Consider the following 20132-nt stretch of genomic DNA (forward strand, 5'->3'; position numbering starts at 1 on the left):
GCTGCAGGGAGAGCCAGCTACAACAGCTTTGGGGACAACCTTCTGCTCCCTTTATGCCATTGGGATGGCACAAAAGAGCAAACTAGAGAATCCATCTCATAATAATCAGACTTCAAACGATGGAGAAAGAACAAAGGAAAACCAAAATGGTAGGCTGCAGGTGACGGATAAGAATAATGATCTTTGAGCTGGCACAGGTGAGTCCTTACATGCCATGTAAACCCCCGACGTTGCACCAGCTTGGAGAACAGGCTCAAGATGTTGTTTCTTTTTTAAACAAATGAGATAAAACAAAGATTTTTGTACAACCTAAGATGGTTTTTCCCAGTGTGACTCTCAGGCTGATGAAAGGTGTTAGTCTGACAGCCTTGGAGGCTATTCAGCTCCAGGAGAGGCAGAGGATGGACAGTGGCAACCTAACTTTCCCAATGCTGCCCCATGCACGAACTAAGAGTGAAAGCACACTGCAGTCCCACTCAACACTTGGCTGCCCTGCTGAGGCTGTTGGCAGGAAGTGATAATTAGTGACAGTGGTAAATGTGGACTGAGCTGATACGCAGCAGCACATTTCAGGTTGGTCACCAAACAGCAGATGGCAACAGCTCTCAGATACTGTTAACCCAGGCTAGGCTTCCACTAGTGATTTAGGCATGAAAAAAAGTACTGTATCCCATTATCTAACCCCAGGAAGCTACCTACTCCCCCACCAGTTTGAAATTTTCATTACACCTTTCATTGTTAATTGGCTTAAAGTACAATGCAAAGTAAAACCCAACTCACGTAACTAAAACCTAAACATCTGACCCATAGCTATACTTCTGCCATAGTTTTCCTATGATCTTGGGAGTGAGAACGTAAACGTCTTATTTGACTCACCTGCCGCTGAAGCCAGTTGAAGTGGGGTCTCAGCATAATTGTCCTCACCGCTGTTAACTGCGGAGCCCTCAACATGGGCACCAGCATCCAATAGCAGCTGCAAAAGACCAATCAGAGACAAGAAGTTCAGAACCGAGCAATTCAGAAAGACACAAGAGAAGAGCTTGTGTGCTGGGAGGGAAACCCATTAGGTCCATAGCAAAGGGTGAAAAACACAAAGGGAGCTCAGCAAAAACTGAAGGAAAAATATCCATCGCAAGGCAAACTCACCTCTCACATGCATCTGTTTGTTGCCTGAGTCTGGGACTGAAGCCTAGGGGCTCATGGCTAACATCTCTTTGGGGATTTCTTTATTCTTCTCTCTTTACTGTACTTTTGTTTGTTTGTTTTTGGTATAGTTAGTCTAGTTCTGGTAAAAGGTATCAAGTGGACAGAAGACTAAAGCCCCCTATTTATTGTATCCCAATGGGCACATTTTCATCTGATCTCCACACTCAAAAGGGTTAGATGCTTTTGCAGTGTGGGAAGTCCCTGCCATTTGGTTACATGTTGTGCAGGAAGCAGACAAGATGGCTAAGGGAATTTGCCACAAGAGCCAAACCGCTCTGCCAGAACCTCAGGCCCTGCAGATTCTGGATGACGAGACTCCTCGGGCTTCCCTGATTTGCCACCTGAAAAGCCTAATCCTCATTCGGGGCACAAACTGCGTCTTTACTTTGGCCAGGGACTTAACCAGCCCCCACCCTGGGGGAACTCTTTGCAGGCAGACTGGTGCTAAGCCAGCAGTAACTGGCCATGGAGGAGTGGGGACAATATCCTTTTCAAACATCTGAAGTAGCAAAAAGTATCAAAGTCACATTGACACCATCATGTGGAGCGGGGTCAACTGGCAGGAAATGGAGGTGACTTAGCTGTAACTGGAAGTTCTTTGAGATGTGTCATCCCTAGCTGCATTTGACACATGGTGCCCATGCGTGTAATTTCTAACAAGCAGTGTCATTGGCCTGCACACATGCAGTTATTCACCTTGGGCACCAGACTGAGGGCACAAGAGGCAGTGTGGGCCAATGCCTCTCCAGTTCCTCCTTGTACTGCAAATCTAGTAAGAGCCAAAGCAGAGGGGATGGAGGGCAGATAGGGACCATGCATCTCAAAGAATTTCCAGTTGCTGGTAAGTAACCTCCATTTCTTTTTCAAGCGCTGGTCCCTATGTGTATTCCACATGTGGGTGATTGACAAGTAGTACTCAGACTGGAGTGGGGGTGCAAAAAAGATGCTTGAATTATTGCAGTTCCCACTACTGGGTCTGCACTGGAGGTTTAAACTAGTGAGCAGTGTTTAGTGAAGGTGTGAATGGAATTCCAGATAGCTGCCTGCCTATGTCCAGTAATGGTGTTTCGTCCACTGATGCTGTAGAGGCAGTTTGTGCTCTGGTGGAGTATGCCCTTACCCCATCAGGTGGAGGAATGTGCACTAATTGGTAGCACGTGATGATGCACCCAGAAATCCATTTAGAGATCCTGTGAGAGAATATAGCTTGTCCTTACAACCTCTAAGTTATGGCAAGATAGGGGGTGAGGTCTCAGGGGGCGGTTAGGGGCGGGGTCCCTGGAGGGGGCAGTCAGGGGACAAGGAGCAGGGGGGGTTGGATGAGTCAGGGGTTCTGAGAGGGGCAGTCAGGTGGAGGAAAGTGGGAGGGGGCAGATAGGGGGCCAAGCTGTTTGCAGAGGCACAGCCTTCCCTACCCAGCCCTCCATACCGTTTTGCTACCCCAATTTTCAGAGTAGCAGCCGTGTTAGTCTGTATTCGCAAAAAGAAAAGGAGTACTTGTGGCACCTTAGAGACTAACAAATTTATTAGAGCATAAGCTTTCGTGAGCTACAGCTCACTTCATCGGATGCATTTGGTGGAAAAAACAGAGGAGAGATTTATATACACATGTATACTCATGTTCTCTGTGTGTGTGTATATAAATCCTCTGTTTTTTCCACCAAATGCATCCGATGAAGTGAGCTGTAGCTCACGAAAGCTTATGCTCTAATAAATTTGTTAGTCTCTAAGGTGCCACAAGTACTCCTTTTCTTTTTGCTACCCCAATGTGGCCCTCGGGCCAAAAAGTTTGCCCACCCCTGACTTAGAGTATACGGATAAAAGCTGGAGAAATCCGTGGACCCAGGGATTCTGACGCAGGCCATGTGGTGGTAAGAAGGAACTGGAGAGGTGATGGCCTGCGCATGGCTCTTATGCCCTCGGTCGGGAGCATGAGGTGAACTACTGTGTAAGTGCAGGCCAATGGACACTGCTTGTTAGAATTGCCAGACTCGGGCACACGCGGACTCACTTGGGAAATACACTTAGGGAGCAGCACTTGAAGAACCACCCTTCATTTATAAGAACAACAAAGCTGGTCTGGTCATTTGTATTTCCAGGTAGGGGCAGACACTCTGTTGACCATTCATAGCCATAGAGGGCAGCTAGTTGGGATTCTTCCCTCTGGGAAAACCACTGCTCCTCTACTGGACAGAGTCACAATCATCCAGCTATATGTCATAAGCCTTATACTGCTGGTAGTTGATGGAGAGTCTCCTTTTAATTCACATGACAAGAACCTGTGCTTTTGGAGCAGGAGGATCTGGGTTCTATTCATGCTGCTGGTATGGCATGCATTTCTGAGCAGCCATAGTATGCAGCACAATGACAATTATGGAGCCCTAGGTGGTCACCAATTTATTACATCCCTTGCCTCGGCACAGACTGGATGCATGATTGTGCCTGGTAATTTCACATTTACATTTTCAGCATAATATTGCTGGTGGAGGACAATGACTTTCTACTTACTAATTTATTTCTCCCTTGATGGAGAAGCTAGATCTGGCAAATCCAGTCATGGATATCAAGAAAAAGGCAATTCCACTGGGCTTCACTACATTCAGAGAAAGCGGAGATAGGACTCTTTCAGTGATGATCGTTGTAGGGAAGGTTTTGACATTAGATTTAGAAGTTTAAATACTTAAAACATCTAAGTGAATAAACACTCGCTGCAGGCAACATAATACGGCCCAGAGGGGCAGAAGACTAAGTTCAGTCCAAGGAGCCTTGTTGATGTATTTCTCAGCACTGTCTCCTGAGAGTATCACATGTATTATCTCACATGTAAATTAAAATTGTACAACCTTTGAAATGCAAAAAGTGCACTGGCAACATGCCAAGGACATGAAGGATGAATCTAATTTGCATTTTCATTTGCATACATTTGTAAAACCAAATATAAAAAAACCCCACATTAGCTTATAGTTGTGTCTTCCTTGAGAGCTGAATAGAAGTTGTTTATTGCCTCACCAGCAGCTGAAAACCGTTTGTGGATCAGTTTTGAACTCATCCTGAAGTTAGAGAGAGAGGGTGGGTACAATGGAGGGCTCCACAAGGCATCCCTGGCATCCAATTCTGCATGCCCTCTGTGTGAATTCAGCAGAAAGACTGGCAATGAGCATGCACAGAGCTTGCAGGAAGGGAATCCAAATGTACCTAGTGAGCAAAGGAGTGGCTGGATGTAGCAGCTCTCCCACTGATGATACATTCAGAACCCATTCTAGGAGAGTCACAGCTTTCAGGGCTGGAACATGCAACTTGCAGGGCATGCAAAGGGAGCATTGGGTGCTCTTCTCTCAGGAGCACGCTTTTAAGCAGGAATGGACAGGCAACTCAATTTTTGCACCTACAAAAAGTATCCAGGCCATAGCTAATACTTTCAAGAAATATGCTGACCAAGCACTCTGCCCATACTTGCACACACTCCCCTGAAAGCACCAGTTCACCAGACACCATTGTTAGTGGCTGATCCACATTGTTTTAAGCCAGAAAAACGTAAGACATTAATATACAAATAGTAATTAGAAAAAAGAATAAGAATTTGTAGGATGTTTCATTGTCAAAGCCTTTCCAGAGCTTAACAAATCATAGAATCATAGAATCATAGAATATCAGGGTTGGAAGGGACCCCAGAAGGTCATCTAGTCCAACCCCCTGCTCAAAGCAGGACCAAGTCCCAGTTAAATCATCCCAGCCAGGGCTTTGTCAAGCCTGACCTTAAAAACCTCTAAGGAAGGAGATTCTACCACCTCCCTAGGTAACGCATTCCAGTGTTTCACCACCCTCTTAGTGAAAAAGTTTTTCCTAATATCCAATCTAAACCTCCCCCATTGCAACTTGAGACCATTACTCCTCGTTCTGTCATCTGCTACCATTGAGAACAGTCTAGAGCCATCCTCTTTGAAACCCCCTTTCAGGTAGTTGAAAGCAGCTATCAAATCCCCCCTCATTCTTCTCTTCTGCAGACTAAACAATCCCAGCTCCCTCAGCCTCTCCTCATAAGTCATGTGCTCTAGACCCCTAATCATTTTCGTTGCCCTTCGTTGTACTCTTTCCAATTTATCCACATCCTTCCTGTAGTGTGGGGCCCAAAACTGGACACAGTACTCCAGATGAGGCCTCACCAGTGTCGAATAGAGGGGAACGATCACGTCCCTCGATCTGCTCGCTATGCCCCTACTTATACAACCCAAAATGCCATTGGCCTTCTTGGCAACAAGGGCACACTGCTGACTCATATCCAGCTTCTCGTCCACTGTCACCCCTAGGTCCTTTTCCGCAGAACTGCTGCCGAGCCATTCGGTCCCTAGTCTGTAGCGGTGCATTGGATTCTTCCATCCTAAGTGCAGGACCCTGCACTTATCCTTATTGAACCTCATTAGATTTCTTTTGGCCCAATCTTCCAATTTGTCTAGGTCCTTCTGTATCCTATCCCTCCCCTCCAGCGTATCTACCACTCCTCCCAGTTTAGTATCATCCGCAAATTTGCTGAGAGTGCAATCCACACCATCCTCCAGATCATTTATGAAGATATTGAACAAAACGGGCCCCAGGACCGACCCCTGGGGCACTCCACTTGACACCGGCTGCCAACTAGACATGGAGCCATTGATCACTACCCGTTGAGCCCGACAATCTAGCCAGCTTTCTACCCACCTTATAGTGCATTCATCCAGCCCATACTTCCTTAACTTGCTGACAAGAATGCTGTGGGAGACCGTGTCAAAAGCTTTGCTAAAGTCAAGAAACAATACATCCACTGCTTTCCCTTCATCCACAGAACCAGTAATCTCATCATAAAAGGCGATTAGATTAGTCAGGCATGACCTTCCCTTGGTGAATCCATGCTGACTGTTCCTGATCACTTTCCTCTCCTCTAAGTGCTTCAGGATTGATTCTTTGAGGACCTGCTCCATGATTTTTCCAGGGACTGAGGTGAGGCTGACTGGCCTGTAGTTCCCAGGATCCTCCTTCTTCCCTTTTTTAAAGATGGGCACTACATTAGCCTTTTTCCAGTCATCCGGGACTTCCCCCGTTCGCCACGAGTTTTCAAAGATAATGGCCAAGGGCTCTGCAATCACAGCCGCCAATTCCTTCAGCACTCTCGGATGCAATTCGTCCGGCCCCATGGACTTGTGCACGTCCAGCTTTTCTAAATAGTCCCTAACCACCTCTATCTCTACAGAGGGCTGGCCATCTCTTCCCCATTTTGTGTTGCCCAGCACAGCAGTCTGGGAGCTGACCTTGTTAGTGAAAACAGAGGCAAAAAAAGCATTGAGTACATTAGCTTTTTCCACATCCTCTGTCACTAGCTTGCCTCCCTCATTCAGTAAGGGGCCCACACTTTCCTTGGCTTTCTTCTTGTTGCCAACATACCTGAAGAAACCCTTCTTGTTACTCTTGACATCTCTTGCTAGCTGCAGCTCCAGGTGCGATTTGGCCCTCCGGATATCTTTCCTACATGCCCGAGCAATATTTTTATACTCTTCCCTGGTCATATGTCCAACCTTCCACTTCTTGTAAGCTTCTTTTTTATGTTTAAGATCCGCTAGGATTTCACCATTAAGCCAAGCTGGTCGCCTGCCATATTTACTATTCTTTCGACTCATCGGGATGGTTTGTCCCTGTAACCTCAACAGGGATTCCTTGAAATACAGCCAGCTCTCCTGGACTCCCTTCCCTTTCATGTTAGTCCCCCAGGGGATCCTGGCCATCTGTTCCCTGAGGGAGTCAAAGTCTGCTTTCCTGAAGTCCAGGGTCCGTATCCTGCTGCTTACCTTTCTTCCCTGCGTCAGGATCCTGAACTCAACCAACTCATGGTCACTGCCTCCCAGATTCCCATCCACTTTTGCTTCCCCCACTAATTCTACCCGGTTTGTGAGCAGCAGGTCAAGAAAAGCGCTCCCCCTAGTTGGCTCCCCTAGCACTTGCACCAGGAAATTGTCCCCTACGCTTTCCAAAAACTTCCTGGATTGTCTATGCACCGCTGTATTGCTCTCCCAGCAGATATCAGGAAAATTAAAGTCACCCATGAGAATCAGGGCATGCGATCTAGTAGCTTCCGTGAGTTGCCGGAAGAAAGCCTCATCCACCTCATCCCCCTGGTCCGGTGGTCTATAGCAGACTCCCACCATGACATCACTCTTGTTGCACACACTTCTAAACTTAATCCAGAGACACTCAGGTTTTTCCACAGTTTCGTACCGGAGCTCTGAGCAGTCATACTGCTCCCTTACATACAGTGCTACTCCCCCACCTTTTCTGCCCTGCCTGTCCTTCCTGAACAGTTTATAACCATCCATGACTGTACTCCAGTCATGTGAGTTATCCCACCAAGTCTCTGTTATTCCAATCACGTCATAATTCCTTGACATCACCAGGACCTCCAGTTCTCCCTGCTTGTTTCCAAGGCTTTGTGCATTTGTATATAAGCACTTGAGATAACCTGTTGATCGCCCCTCATTCCCAGTATGAGGCAGGAGCCCTCCCCTCTCAGACATTCCTGCCTGTGCTTCCTCCCGGTATCCCGCTTTCCCACTTACCTCAGGGCTTTGGTCTCCTTCCCCCGGTGAACCTAGTTTAAAGCCCTCCTCACTAGGTTAGCCAGCCTGCTGGCAAAGATGTTCTTCCCTCTCTTCGTAAGATGGAGCCCGTCTCTGCCCAGCACTCCTCCTTCATGGAACACCATCCCATGGTCAAAGAATCCAAAGCCTTCTCTCCGACACCACCTGCGTAGCCATTCGTTGACCTCCACGATTCGACGGTCCCTACCCAGGCCTTTTCCTTCCACGGGGAGGATGGACGAGAACACCACTTGCGCCTCCAACTCCTTTATCCTTCTTCCCAGAGCCACGTAGTCCGCAGTGATCCGCTCAAGGTCATTCTTGGCAGTATCATTGGTGCCCACGTGGAGAAGCAGGAAGGGGTAGCAATCCGAGGGCTTGATGAGTCTCGGCAGTCTCTCCGTCACATCACGAATCTTAGCCCCTGGCAAGCAGCAGACTTCTCGGTTTTCCCGGTCAGGGCGGCAGATAGATGACTCAGTCCCCCGGAGGAGAGAGTCCCCGACCACCACCACCCGCCTTCTCCTCTTGGGAGTGGTGGTCGTGGAACCCCCAACCTCAGGACATCGCATCTCATGCCTCCCAACCAGCGGAGTCTCCTTCCGCTTTCTCCCCCCAGACCTATCATCTGGTCCACCCCCACAACACTCTGTAAGGCATGTCACATTCCCCTCATTTTATGGGTACATGGATAATCAGTGATTTTAAAAAGACTTGTAGACCAAAGCAACAAAGGGAACCCAGTTCTGAGCTTGGTTTAAAAGCTAGGAGGTCCTGGCTCCCTGCCCTGCGCTCAGAGAAATATATCACCCCTCATTCTCAATGTATATTTAAAGGATTCATCACAACTGTGTCTCCCTCCCCTTTGCTTACCTGAACTACAGAAATGTGTCCATGTAGCACAGCAAAGGTGAGCGCAGTCCAGTGCCGGCTGTCAGGATGGACTGAGGGATATCGGGGATTGCTGCCAGGAACCTAGGAACACGAAAAGCTCAGTTATTGACCATTGAAGTCTCTGTCTCTCTCCCATATTCTTCAGATTCTGCTGTAACTGGCATTTCCCTGGGGAATAACAATCCCTGGTAGTGATAGACTGACACCATTCAGAGAGTACTGCCAGTGCCAATCGTGTTCTCTCGTCTAGGCTTCCCTAATGTGCCTATTGATTTCCCTTAGTGGCTGCTCTTTCCAAAAGGAGATCTTTTTTGCTCCCTATGTCAATCATTATTTCAGCCACTGCGTGCTCCAAGGGGCTTTGGGCTTTATTTCTCCCAAAACCTTGAAACAATGAGCTCTGAAAGTAAGTCTGGTATACAGACTCCACAAGCTGGAGCTTTTGGTTGCCAAGAGAGATTTTATAACCGATCCTGCTTATTTATAAGTCAAAGATGAGCAGTTTTCCTGGTTTTGACCCTTACTTACTGGAATATCCAAATTTGCTCCAGCATCAATCAGCATCTGGACCATGGCTTCATCTCCAGCAGCACAGGCATACATTAGTGGGGTCATGCCCTTCAGGGAGAAAAGTCAGCAACCGTTAGCCTTTATCTACATGCCCAACAACAGAGAGTCCATCTGCCAAAGGGGCCGATGGAACTGGCTCTGCAATGTATGTGTACATATATAATGTGCAGTGTGTGATGTACCTACAATGTGTGCGTGTGTGCACAGGGGATGTATATGCGTTTGTGATTTCTGCGTGCTATGGGGGAAATTAAGACATTAAAATAGGAATGTGACATGTCCTACATTGAATAAATAAAAAGAAAAGGAGGACTTGTGGCACCTTAGAGACTAACAAATTTATTTGAGCATAAGCTTTCGTGAGCTACAGCTCACTTCATCGGATGAGCAAATAAATAGCAGATGAGCTAGCAATCATTTTAAATGGGTTATTTAAAATCCTAAACTTTGCATTGAGCCATGGTTTTAGAGGCAGCCCCTTTCCTAAGGCTGCAGGAAAGGAATCCTTGCATCCTCCTTGGCCAGGGGAACTTAAGCAGAAACAAACACAGAGAAGTTTACTTGGCAAACACTATCTCCATTGGCAAAACAATATTTGTTAAAGTATTTCAGCACTGACAGAACATTTATACCCATAAAATCTCTCTCTCTTGCTTTCTCTCTGTTTAAACAATGACCAGCAAGAGACTACTCATGAGCTAGACTGGCCGTATTTACAAACAAATCACTCCAGAAATAGCCAAGCCAAGTAAATGGCCAGAATGCTTTCATGATGAAATAGACTGAAGCTCACGTCTCAGGTTCTTTCACTTTTCATTCCCTGGGTTTTTTAAATTTTATTTTATTTGATTGAATTTTTCACAAAGGGGCATCTCTGCATTAATCAAACAATAATCCAGCCTCATTCTTGCAAAGGGGCCTGAATAAAACCCTGGATCCAAATGCCAGGTGTGGAGTTTGGATCCCACACATGCTGCTCAAGCTTCTCTCTGAAAAGGCCAGAATCTGAATGCCCCCAGACCTGGGACAGTTCTGATCCGAAGCTAGAAGGGTTTTGGCTTTGACGCAGGCCCCATGACAAGGGTAGGAAATTCAGCTGTAGATTCAGAGTTAGAGCTGTGGTTTAGATTCTGGGCCATCTCTATTTGTAACTAGAGCTCTGCCAAGCTCAGGGATTCAATTCTAAGGGGCTTGTATAACTCCATCTTTCCATTTGAGTCATGGGCGTTTTGCAGTCCCCTCCCCACAAGTTTTAATCTGCATTTCAGGTTCAGATAAAAACCAAGAACTCAAAAGGAAACTCACCCCAAACCTCCGAGTTTTATTTTTTCCCTACAAAACCATATGAAACCAATGAGTAGCAAATGGCATCCATTGGAAACCATAAATCAGCCCAAGACGTTGCCCCAAGCTCAAACCTCCGTAACCCTACTCTGAGTATTGGGGCTACAACTAGAGCTGGGTCTGAACAAACACTTCAGACAAACACCTTCAAAATCTGAATCTGGCTCTGAATGGTGGGGTCAGCGGCTGTCTCACTTCCATCTGATTGGGTGGCCCCAATCCTTACCAGGAAAGTTTTGTCCAGCTCTGCTCGCCACGAGTGGGGCAGTCACACCTGCCTGTAATGACTCCTGCCTACTCTGTAGCATTTTAAGAATGATTTCCTTTAGCCAGGGTAAGTCTAATATGAATGTATCAGCTGGGCTGGCTAGGTGTCACTCTGGTTAGTGCTCCACTCTGCTGTCCAATAGACGTGGGTTCTGTTTCCAGGCCTTAAGTCAGTTTTCCATAGGCATGCTGGCTCTGGCACATCCCATTACAGAAACAGGTGCCAGCTGCAAAGTTCAGATCTGGATCCAGATCCCACATATGGTAGAGTTGACATCTGGGGGGTTTGATATAACCCCATCCTTAGCTGGTAATGCAACAGAGGAAGTATGCTCAGCCCCTGGGACTCTGAGAGAAGAGAACGGTCTTGCATTGTTTCACAGTGATACAAGTGGCTGATCACAGAACAGCAATGTCTCCCTGGACATCCTCCTCTGAGCCTCCTTAGTCAATAAGATGCCAGGATGCTAGGCTGTAAATTTGGGAGAGGTGTCCTCTGTTGAGGACACACAAAGTAAACACCAGTACAGCAATCCTTAACCCTAATTCAATAAAATCCTCCAGTAGGATTGGCTACAATATGACATCAATCGGGTGATAATGAGACTATGCTATTAACTTTTTACAAAGTTAACTTGTGCTGTTAGCAAAACCTATCAAAGTGCAGAGTTTGGCTGAAAAACAACCCCCCACCCTCTGTCTGGCTGAAGGGAAAAAAAATCCTCAGCCAAGCACAATGGGCTCTGCGCTGTGATTTCTTTGGTGTGAGAGTAAATAAATCAGTAGGTCACTGAACAAAGCATCAGAGGCAAAAAATATCAAAGATTTGTTTTGAAAGAACAAAAGTCCTCTGGGCTTTATATCCTGAAACCACAAAAATGTGAGGGAAAAAAACCCCCAAGTGTCAGATTTTAATGAAACAAAACAGACTGGAGCCAGCTGTATTGTTTTAAAAGTGGCGCTAGTCTTCCTCCAGGCTGCCCACAAATGTGTGCTGTTGCCCCTATGCCCACAAAGCTTATGTAAATCAGGTCATTGTGCATCTAATAACTCACCTGTGCACAAACACCTTGCATGGACAATGCTTGTTTGCTCACTTACAGGCAATTCCCGCCCTCCTCCTCCCCCCTCCCGCTCCAGAAGCAATAGGTGTATGTGCATTTGTGAAGGTGGGTCTATTTTAAAATATAGTCTGCAAGCCTGCAATGATGTGCAGCACTATAGATATTATACAATCATAGAAGATTATGGTTGGAAGAGACCTCAGGAGGTCATCTACTCTAACCCCCTGCTCAAAGCAGGACCAACCCCAACTAAATCATCCCAGCAGGGCTTTGTCAAGCCAGGCCTTAATATTTAGTCAACCTCTACACTCCTAATAGGTATCTTGCTGTCCCCAAATAGAAGCAGCTCCTGCTCATTGCCACAAGTAATTTTTTAATTTAAAGTAAATTCAGTGCAAGGAAAGGTGCCCTGTACGGAAGTCCACTGTTAATCATTGGGCCAGAGTCAGTATGGGCAGTTCCAGGCTATTTGGCTCATGTGCCTCAACTCCGATCTGAAGAGACCACTTCAGAAGTGAAAGGATAGAGAAGTCATCTGCCTGCTGAATTCTTCTTGGCCTCTCTGTAGAGAGTTCCAACTGGGGCTTTTTGCATGTCCACTGGGAACTGGGCTAAGAGCAGCATCTAACTCACTTCATACAGGTCACCCAAAAGCCATCAGTTAGTAACACCTTTTGGTCACTCCTCATTGACCTGGGCTGAATTTCAACTGGAGAACTAGCCACTGGCAGCAAGGTATCTTGTAGGTATCTTAATTTTGCAAACATTTAGGTGCAAAACAAAATCTAGCTTTCCTATTATATATCCTGAATACTAACCTATCCTCCATTTCTGCTGGAGACATGCCATAAAGCATTCCAGGGAATGCAGCTGCTCACCAAGCGATGTAGAAACAATTCTCTTATAGAGTTCACAGGCTAACCCAAGCTAGAACTTGAGAAAAGCTCAGCTAGATAAAAATACCTGAGTCATCGTGCATTGATTTGCCTCTACAAAAAATATTTAATTTGCTCATGCAGGGAAACTTTCTCAGGGTCTTCTCATATACCTGATCATCCATTGTGTTAACCCCATCAGGTCCCAGCGCCTCTATAGCTTGGTTGATTAGATCAGTCCTTCCACAATTTAACATTCGGAAACCCAGGTCCTGCTGGAATTTTTCAGTAGCAGCCTTAGCGTCCAGTCTTCGGAAGGAGCTAAAACAGCATTCAGGTCTGTTGAGGACAAAGGCCAAAAAGTGCAGCAATCATTTCAGGAGGGTTTGTGTTTTAAATAAGCAATTAGTTATAGTACTGCTTCTCCAGATGGCTTTATGCTCCATTATTGGGTTTTTCTATTTTGCCTGCAGAAATGTTGTTTATAATTATAATGCATCAAATGTATATGAAATCATATTCAGAGAAAGAGAGGGAGAAGAACTCTGTTGAAATAAAAAGTACAAATATAGTTCCATGATTAAATAATCATTATGGCTCTATGTAAGAGTCTGGCTACTATTCCCAAATAAGATTTTGCCTATCATGATGTTTTATCACCTTACTCCCACATTTTTTCATCCCTGCATTATAATGAAGATTGTCCATATCTTCTTTTGGGTGGCAGACCATTCTCAGATCCACCCCAATAAAAGCAAACTTACTCCTGGGACCTATATTTATATTAGGCTCCTTTCCTTCCATTCTCATCCTCTTGACAGCTACCAAGCTATGTGCTTCTAAACAAGATAAAAGGAGTCTGGAGATTATTGTAAATCTCCAGACTTATCTTTTGAGAGACATCTGAATTCTGAGCCTGGGAGCCTCTCTTGTGCACTGAAGGAACATCACCAAGTTGTAGGCATTTCCTATCTCAATTGAACCTTGACATAGTCACCCACATTGTGTGATTTCATTTGCTGCCTTCTCCACTGGCAGCCTGTCCTGACACGGGCTCTTGCGCAAACTCCCAGCTGCTGCAGTATTTGGCTGCCAGCTTCCTTTGAAAAATTAGACAACCTCAACATATTTCAACCTCTTTTGAAACTTTGCGTGGGCTGCCAGAGAAGTAATGCATTCATGGTTTTACTTAGAAGGCTGTGCAGGAAACCTACTCAGGGCCTCAAACTTATCTGGTAACTTTTCATGCTCTTGTCTTTACAGGCTGATGACCAATTGTGACCAGATGCCACAACAGACTTGTCCAGTTAGCAAAGTCCTTCACCCATCTAGTGGTTGGCCTAATTGTATGTGGGAGTCCAGCACAATACCACAGCCAAAACTCATGAGGACTTTGGTGATCTATAAGCATGAGGTACACTAGGTGAGAGTCCAATGTGAGCCTCTATCCAGTGGAGCTAAATAGGAAGATTTAAGACTAGATACTATCAAGAAGTTGCCCAAGGCCACACAGAATGGCTTCTTGGGCTAATACACTGCAAGCGCTTGCCAGTTTAGTTCTTACTAAGAACTTGCCTACACTAGGTGAAAAGGTTACAACACCCACTTGGTTGGAATACCCTGCACTTGTATTGCCTGTACAAAGCCTTGCAACAGCATTTTCCAGCCATCCCTTTCATTTTACAGGTGTTGGTTTGCAGTGCCTGGGATAAGGCCTTCAGCTCAGGCCCAGCTGAGCAGGTGCCACCTACAATGGTGTTTCTCCCCATTGTGGATGGAAAACCACACTGCAGCTATGACTAGATGGGTTCAGTAGGTCCTAACTTCACCCCACAATGCAGGGACTTGCACTTGAAAACCATCTCAAATCTCATGCTCCTCGCAAGTGGGACAGGTACTTCACAGGTTATGCAAGTGTCCAGGGGCTATCCAGAGAAGTGTCACTATGCCCAGGGCAGAACACCATCCTTCAGAAAGGAGCTAATGTCCAAGCATTTCCTAGAAAAAATTCAGTAGGAAGGTAACGTTACAGTCTTGGGATTTTGTTATTGTGAGAGATTTTTCATGTATTAGATTGTTGTTATTAGGGCAGCTCAGTTAAAAGGTGTCTATGGAGGAGTGGGCTGTCTGAATCATCAGGCACTAGACAAAGATGAACGCAGAAGACAGGCTAATAGCTACTGCCAGAGGTAAGGTAACAGGCGAAGGATCAATGACCACTGCTAGAGGCCATAGGTGGATAAACAGTCAATCCTGGAGGTAGGGAAAGTGATTAGATGGACAAGCAGACCACACTGCTATGATAAATGTTATTATGATACTAGATTCCTATGTTCCCCTGAAAACAATTAGCTTCTGTCAACTTGAAGTCTAGTGAATTTCAGTAAACGAGTTAAATGTATTTTCAGATGCTGTGCCTGCCTTTGAGCTGCGACCTTACTCTGCTCATTTGTTTGGCTCCGCAATCACATTGTTCTAGTTTCAAAGTTTTGCTCTGTGCAAACAAGGGGAAACTCATTTACCAATGCCACAGAAATAGTGAAACTGACTACACGCAGAGTGCTGTCAAATACACCAAGTGAGCCATCTAGAAAAATAGAGAAATACCTTTGGCTCTCATCTCTCTGGGTTACAGTGATCTTAGCTATGGCTTGTAACAATAGGTGAGGCTATCTCAGATAGCTGAGTGGTTTTAAGTTGATGGTGTCCATTTAAGCAGGTACGGTCAGGGTGAGAAGTGATGATGTTTATAGATCACTTTGAAATGATACATTGAGAGCATTGGATTGAAAATCTTATAGTCACGGTCCCTCAAACAAACAGGTGTGGAGAACTATTTGTCTAAGAAATCTTTATCGGAAGATAGATATATACAGTTTTAGGACAGAGGTCATTATAACAGCAGCACTTACCCTTCTACATTGCCTTTCATCCATAAATCCCCCCCAAGTGACAGAATCCTTCTGCGAGGTGCGAATTATCATCATACTTTGTAGACGATGTAATGGAGGGACAGAGCAGTTGTGATTTGCCTAAGGTCACACAGTGAGCCAGAGGTACAGCTGGGAATAGAACCCAAGAGTCCTGACTCTGTCACTTGCTCTAACCACTAGACACCATTGCTTCCTGTAAGTGAGAGGGTCATGTCATTGGCACTACAATAGGGACACCTCCCTCTTTTCAACATTTTTTTCACACAGCACAGTCAATGTTCCCACCTCCAAAAATCCCATCGTAGGGAATACTTAGGGCCTTTGGGATAACAGCTTAGAAAAGAGGGGTCAGAAGAAACAGTTTATGAAGTTCAATTCTGACTTGTGATTTCTGCCCTCTGCTGCAAACATGATGTGCATTATTTGATGCAAAGGCTGCCTTGGTTGCATAGAAAGATTTATGGTACATCATGTATGTCCTTGAATAGAGAGGTTTGGTGAAAGGCAAGAGAAAATATATGGGTGTGGGAAGGAAAAAAGCACTTGGTATTTCTTACAGATTTTTTTTTTCCCTGTAATCAGAACAACATGTATAGAAACCTTCATCAGACTCCTTCCAAGCCAGTTTTGAAACTCCCCTCTCAATAATCAAAATACAGAATTGAATTCCTGTATATTCCACATGCTGTGGCTGAATCCCTTTCCTCTTTCCTCCCCCTCACTCCATTAATTCATATGGGTATCTGGATTGCCTGGGTTTCTAAAGGTGGCTTGGTAGTTTATTGGTATGTACTCTCAGCCTTAATTCTATTTTAACAAACTTTTTGTCTAGGAATTTCCCTTTAATTTATATCAATACACTTCTGAAACAGAACCTGAAAAACCCTTTCCTCTTTTTGCTACATGTAACCTAGAAATTAAGGAGCCATTTGTGTTTCATATACAATATTTCTCTATTGAATTTACAAAAACCTGTGGAGATTAAAACAGCACAGGTACCTTTGAAATGGGAAATCTGAGTTTTGAACAGTTCATTCAATCTAGAGGAAAGATTGAAAAAAGAACTATGAAACTAAGATTGAAAGGAGAACTACTGAAACTAGCAAGAGAGAATGCTGATAGTTTGCCCTTCTTCAGTGCCAGAACCTCAGAGCCTTCTACGTTGTTTATTTCAACCTTTTGAGGGTGGTAAATATTGAGGCACAGGAAAGTTAAGTAACTGCTCCTATGCCACACAGAAAATCAGTAGAAAAGCTAAGAATAGAACCCAGAAATCCTGACTAAAAACCCCTTGCTGCAACCACTAGATCAACCTCCCTTCTTCGCACAAAAGACCTAAAAGTAACTGTACATTTTTTTCCTTACAAAGTATGTTAAAAATATCATTTATTATTGTTTATATGTCCACTGCAAGGTCACCATTAATTAAATGCAGCAGGATTAATTTGAGGAGGAAAAATTCACTTTGCACTAATGTGTACATTTCTATCTGGGGTTCCACAAAACAGTTGCACAATACCAAAATCAGTGCTATTACCAGTAAACTTAGCAGAACATAGACAATGATTGAAACACAAATTGAAACACTAGCGGCCCAAGCTTACTGTAAAACTATGCAAAAAGAAAAGGAGGACTTGTGGCACCTTAGAGACGAACAAATTTATTTGAGCATAAGCTTTTGTGAGCTACAGCTCACTTCATCGGATCCGGACTCCTTTTCTTTTTGCGAATACAGACTAACACGGCTGCTACTCTGAAACCTGTAAAACTATGAGCAATCTATGTGTGGAGGAAGGCTCTCTAAGTCTAACACTTTAGACTTAGGCTCTTCACCAGGGTATTTAAAGAGGCAAAGGATAATCTTGTGATTAACACTTGGGCCTGGGAATCAGACTACCTATATTCCTAGCCTGCCTCTGCTGCAGACTGTGTGCATGACAGAGGGCAAGTCACAATCTCTCTGTACCTGATCTGTAAAATCAGGCTAAAACTTCCTTAGCTCACAGGAGTGCTGTGAGGCTAAATTCAGTGATGTTTATAAAGTGCTTTGAGAGCATCCTCCAACGGAAGGTGATACAGAAGGGCAAAGTGCTATGATTATTATAACTGACTGTAAAGATAAGACCACGTACTTCAGCTGTCGTGGTTCGCAGTCCAGTCCTGGTAAGAGCAGCCTGGCCGTCTGCCTGATATCATCGCTGTCCACAGTTAAACTGCGCCGATGCTCAGCATAGGTGATAGCCACTCGCATCCACTCCATCAGCGGGGGCAGAAGCATGAAGGGCCTGTGCAGAGAGTGAAGAGACCCATTACAGTCAATGCTGGTTTCTTATCTTGTATGGTGAGATAAAATGTATTCCACAGTTTCCTGGACATGAATGTTGGGAAGTGGGCCAGAAGGCTCCCTTTTTTATCACAGCATAAAACTCCCTCTGTAAAAGCAAAGTCTGCCTCTTTAGCTGAGTGCAGCTGACTGATAGTTCAACAGGTAAAAAAAACTGGATTTGGGATGAGAGTTTTGACAGCTCAGCTCTGATTATCTGAACTTCAGTATACCCCAGACGGAGTCATGTTGAGTTATGTGACAGTGTGTGAGACTGAGTGAATAAAGAATGGTGCCTCCTGGTCTCTGGGCCACAGAAGGTTAAGGGGACTGCTACTGCGCCTAGCTATCAGCGGGCTCTTTTCGCTCAAGCAGTTGAGGCTTGTGGTTTTGGAGCTACAGGGGTGTCCTAGCTCCTCATGTGTGAGTGATTTATATAATAAATGCACTTCTTGTCTCTAGAGAGACAAGGTGGGTGAGGTAATATCTTTTACATATACAAATATAACCTCACCCATATTGTCTCTCTAATATCCTGGGACTGACATGAATACAACAACTCTGTTGCCTCTAGCACATGGGATTTGTTACAATGATCTGACCAACCACTATGACATTGAAAATATCCTTGACTATTCAATTAACCAAACTTACTCAAGGCTCCCCCTTGACATTCGGTTAATCCATGTTTTGTGCTGTTAATATCAATGGCTCTTCTCACTCTATATTCCTTGCACACAGAGATCGGGTCTCCATTTCTACACATTTGGCCCTCTAGGTCTCAACAGAGCTGTTAGAGCTATGTGTCAGATATGTTTTTCCACAGACAAACATCAAACATGTACTTTCAGTTTGGAGGACTTATTTTAGATTGAAGGGAAAAAGGAAAACAGAGAAAGAACTAATATGTCGTCTCCATGAGAGAGTACAGTGTGTGAGAGACTCACTCTGTAACATTACTTAGACTAGAGACTAAAATTTATTTGAGCATAAGCTTTGTGAGCTACAGCTCACTTCAATCGGATGCATTCAGTGATGCATCCAATGAAGTGAGCTGTAGCTCACAAAAGCTTATGCTCAAATAAATTTGTCTCTAAGGTGCCACAAGTATTCCTTTTCTTTTTGAGAATACAGACTAACATGGCTGCTACTCTGAAACCTGTCATTACTTAGATTGTAAACTCTTTGGGGCAAAGATCATCTACTTGTTTTGTGGTTGTACAGTGTCTAGAACAATGGCGTCCTGTTCCAGAACAGGCGCTCCTAGGTATTATAGTAACATACATAATGATAATCATGTCTTCCATCTTGGGACAACTCTCAGGGAATGTTGAGACAGGTTAGGAGGCCCCCTTTACTTTTAAAGGTGCAGTAAGATAGAAAACAGCCCTACAGTTACATAGGCATATATAGCACAGGTAGCTGGGTACCTGATTTACAGCCTCGAACGTATCAGCGTATTCCCACACAGCTAGTCTGACAAATGATGATTTGTTTGTTTTTTCCAAAGACACCTGCCACCCGAGTGCTAGGCTCAAAAATACCACATATACTTCAAAACTCTACATCTAAATCCACCTCAGAGTTGATTCACAGTAGCAAAGAGTTGTTTCCCTTTTGAACATTTAAACTGGAGGGCTTAAGGGAGAAGGTGCTGCTTCTTTATAAAGTTCAAATCAGCCAAACACACACAACAGAGGAATAGAAAATGACTTGGGTATTAATGAAAGTGGCTGAGACTGTGAAAGGCATTTTCAAAGTGATGCATAGGGAGATGGGGGGGGGGGGGAAGAATTGAAAGCACAAATCCTGTTAGAAATTATTACAAATAATGGGATTTGCAAGCAGAACTCCCTGTGTAAGGCTTTGAACAGCCACGTCTTCTAGTTGGAATATCTGCACATCAAAACATGTACCATCTGTTTCCATTTTGCCACTAGCAAGGTGTGTGCTAAAGAGGCACCATGATTTTGTTGCATACAAAGTCCACTGTTTCCCCTCGTGCACATTTTTCTGCTATGCTCAGCAGAAGAGAAATGCCCACAAACTCACAG

General features: G+C 44.7%; 1 protein-coding gene across 1 annotated transcript in view; it reads right to left on the reverse strand.

The window, feature by feature from the left end:
- ABTB2 (ankyrin repeat and BTB domain containing 2) overlaps window positions 1-20132 on the reverse strand; it is a 205972-nt gene that overhangs the window by 14862 nt on the left and 170978 nt on the right. Inside the window, exons 4-8 of the mRNA XM_038406248.2 lie at window positions 17888-18040; window positions 12996-13161; window positions 9231-9320; window positions 8682-8783; window positions 877-973 (exon numbers count right to left, since the gene is read on the reverse strand). Of these exons, the coding sequence (XP_038262176.1) occupies window positions 877-973; window positions 8682-8783; window positions 9231-9320; window positions 12996-13161; window positions 17888-18040 (608 nt within the window). The remainder of the gene's footprint in view (window positions 1-876; window positions 974-8681; window positions 8784-9230; window positions 9321-12995; window positions 13162-17887; window positions 18041-20132) is intronic.

Source organism: Dermochelys coriacea, chromosome 6, assembly GCF_009764565.3.
Source record: "Dermochelys coriacea isolate rDerCor1 chromosome 6, rDerCor1.pri.v4, whole genome shotgun sequence".
In the NCBI taxonomy this organism is placed as follows: domain Eukaryota; kingdom Metazoa; phylum Chordata; order Testudines; family Dermochelyidae; genus Dermochelys; species Dermochelys coriacea.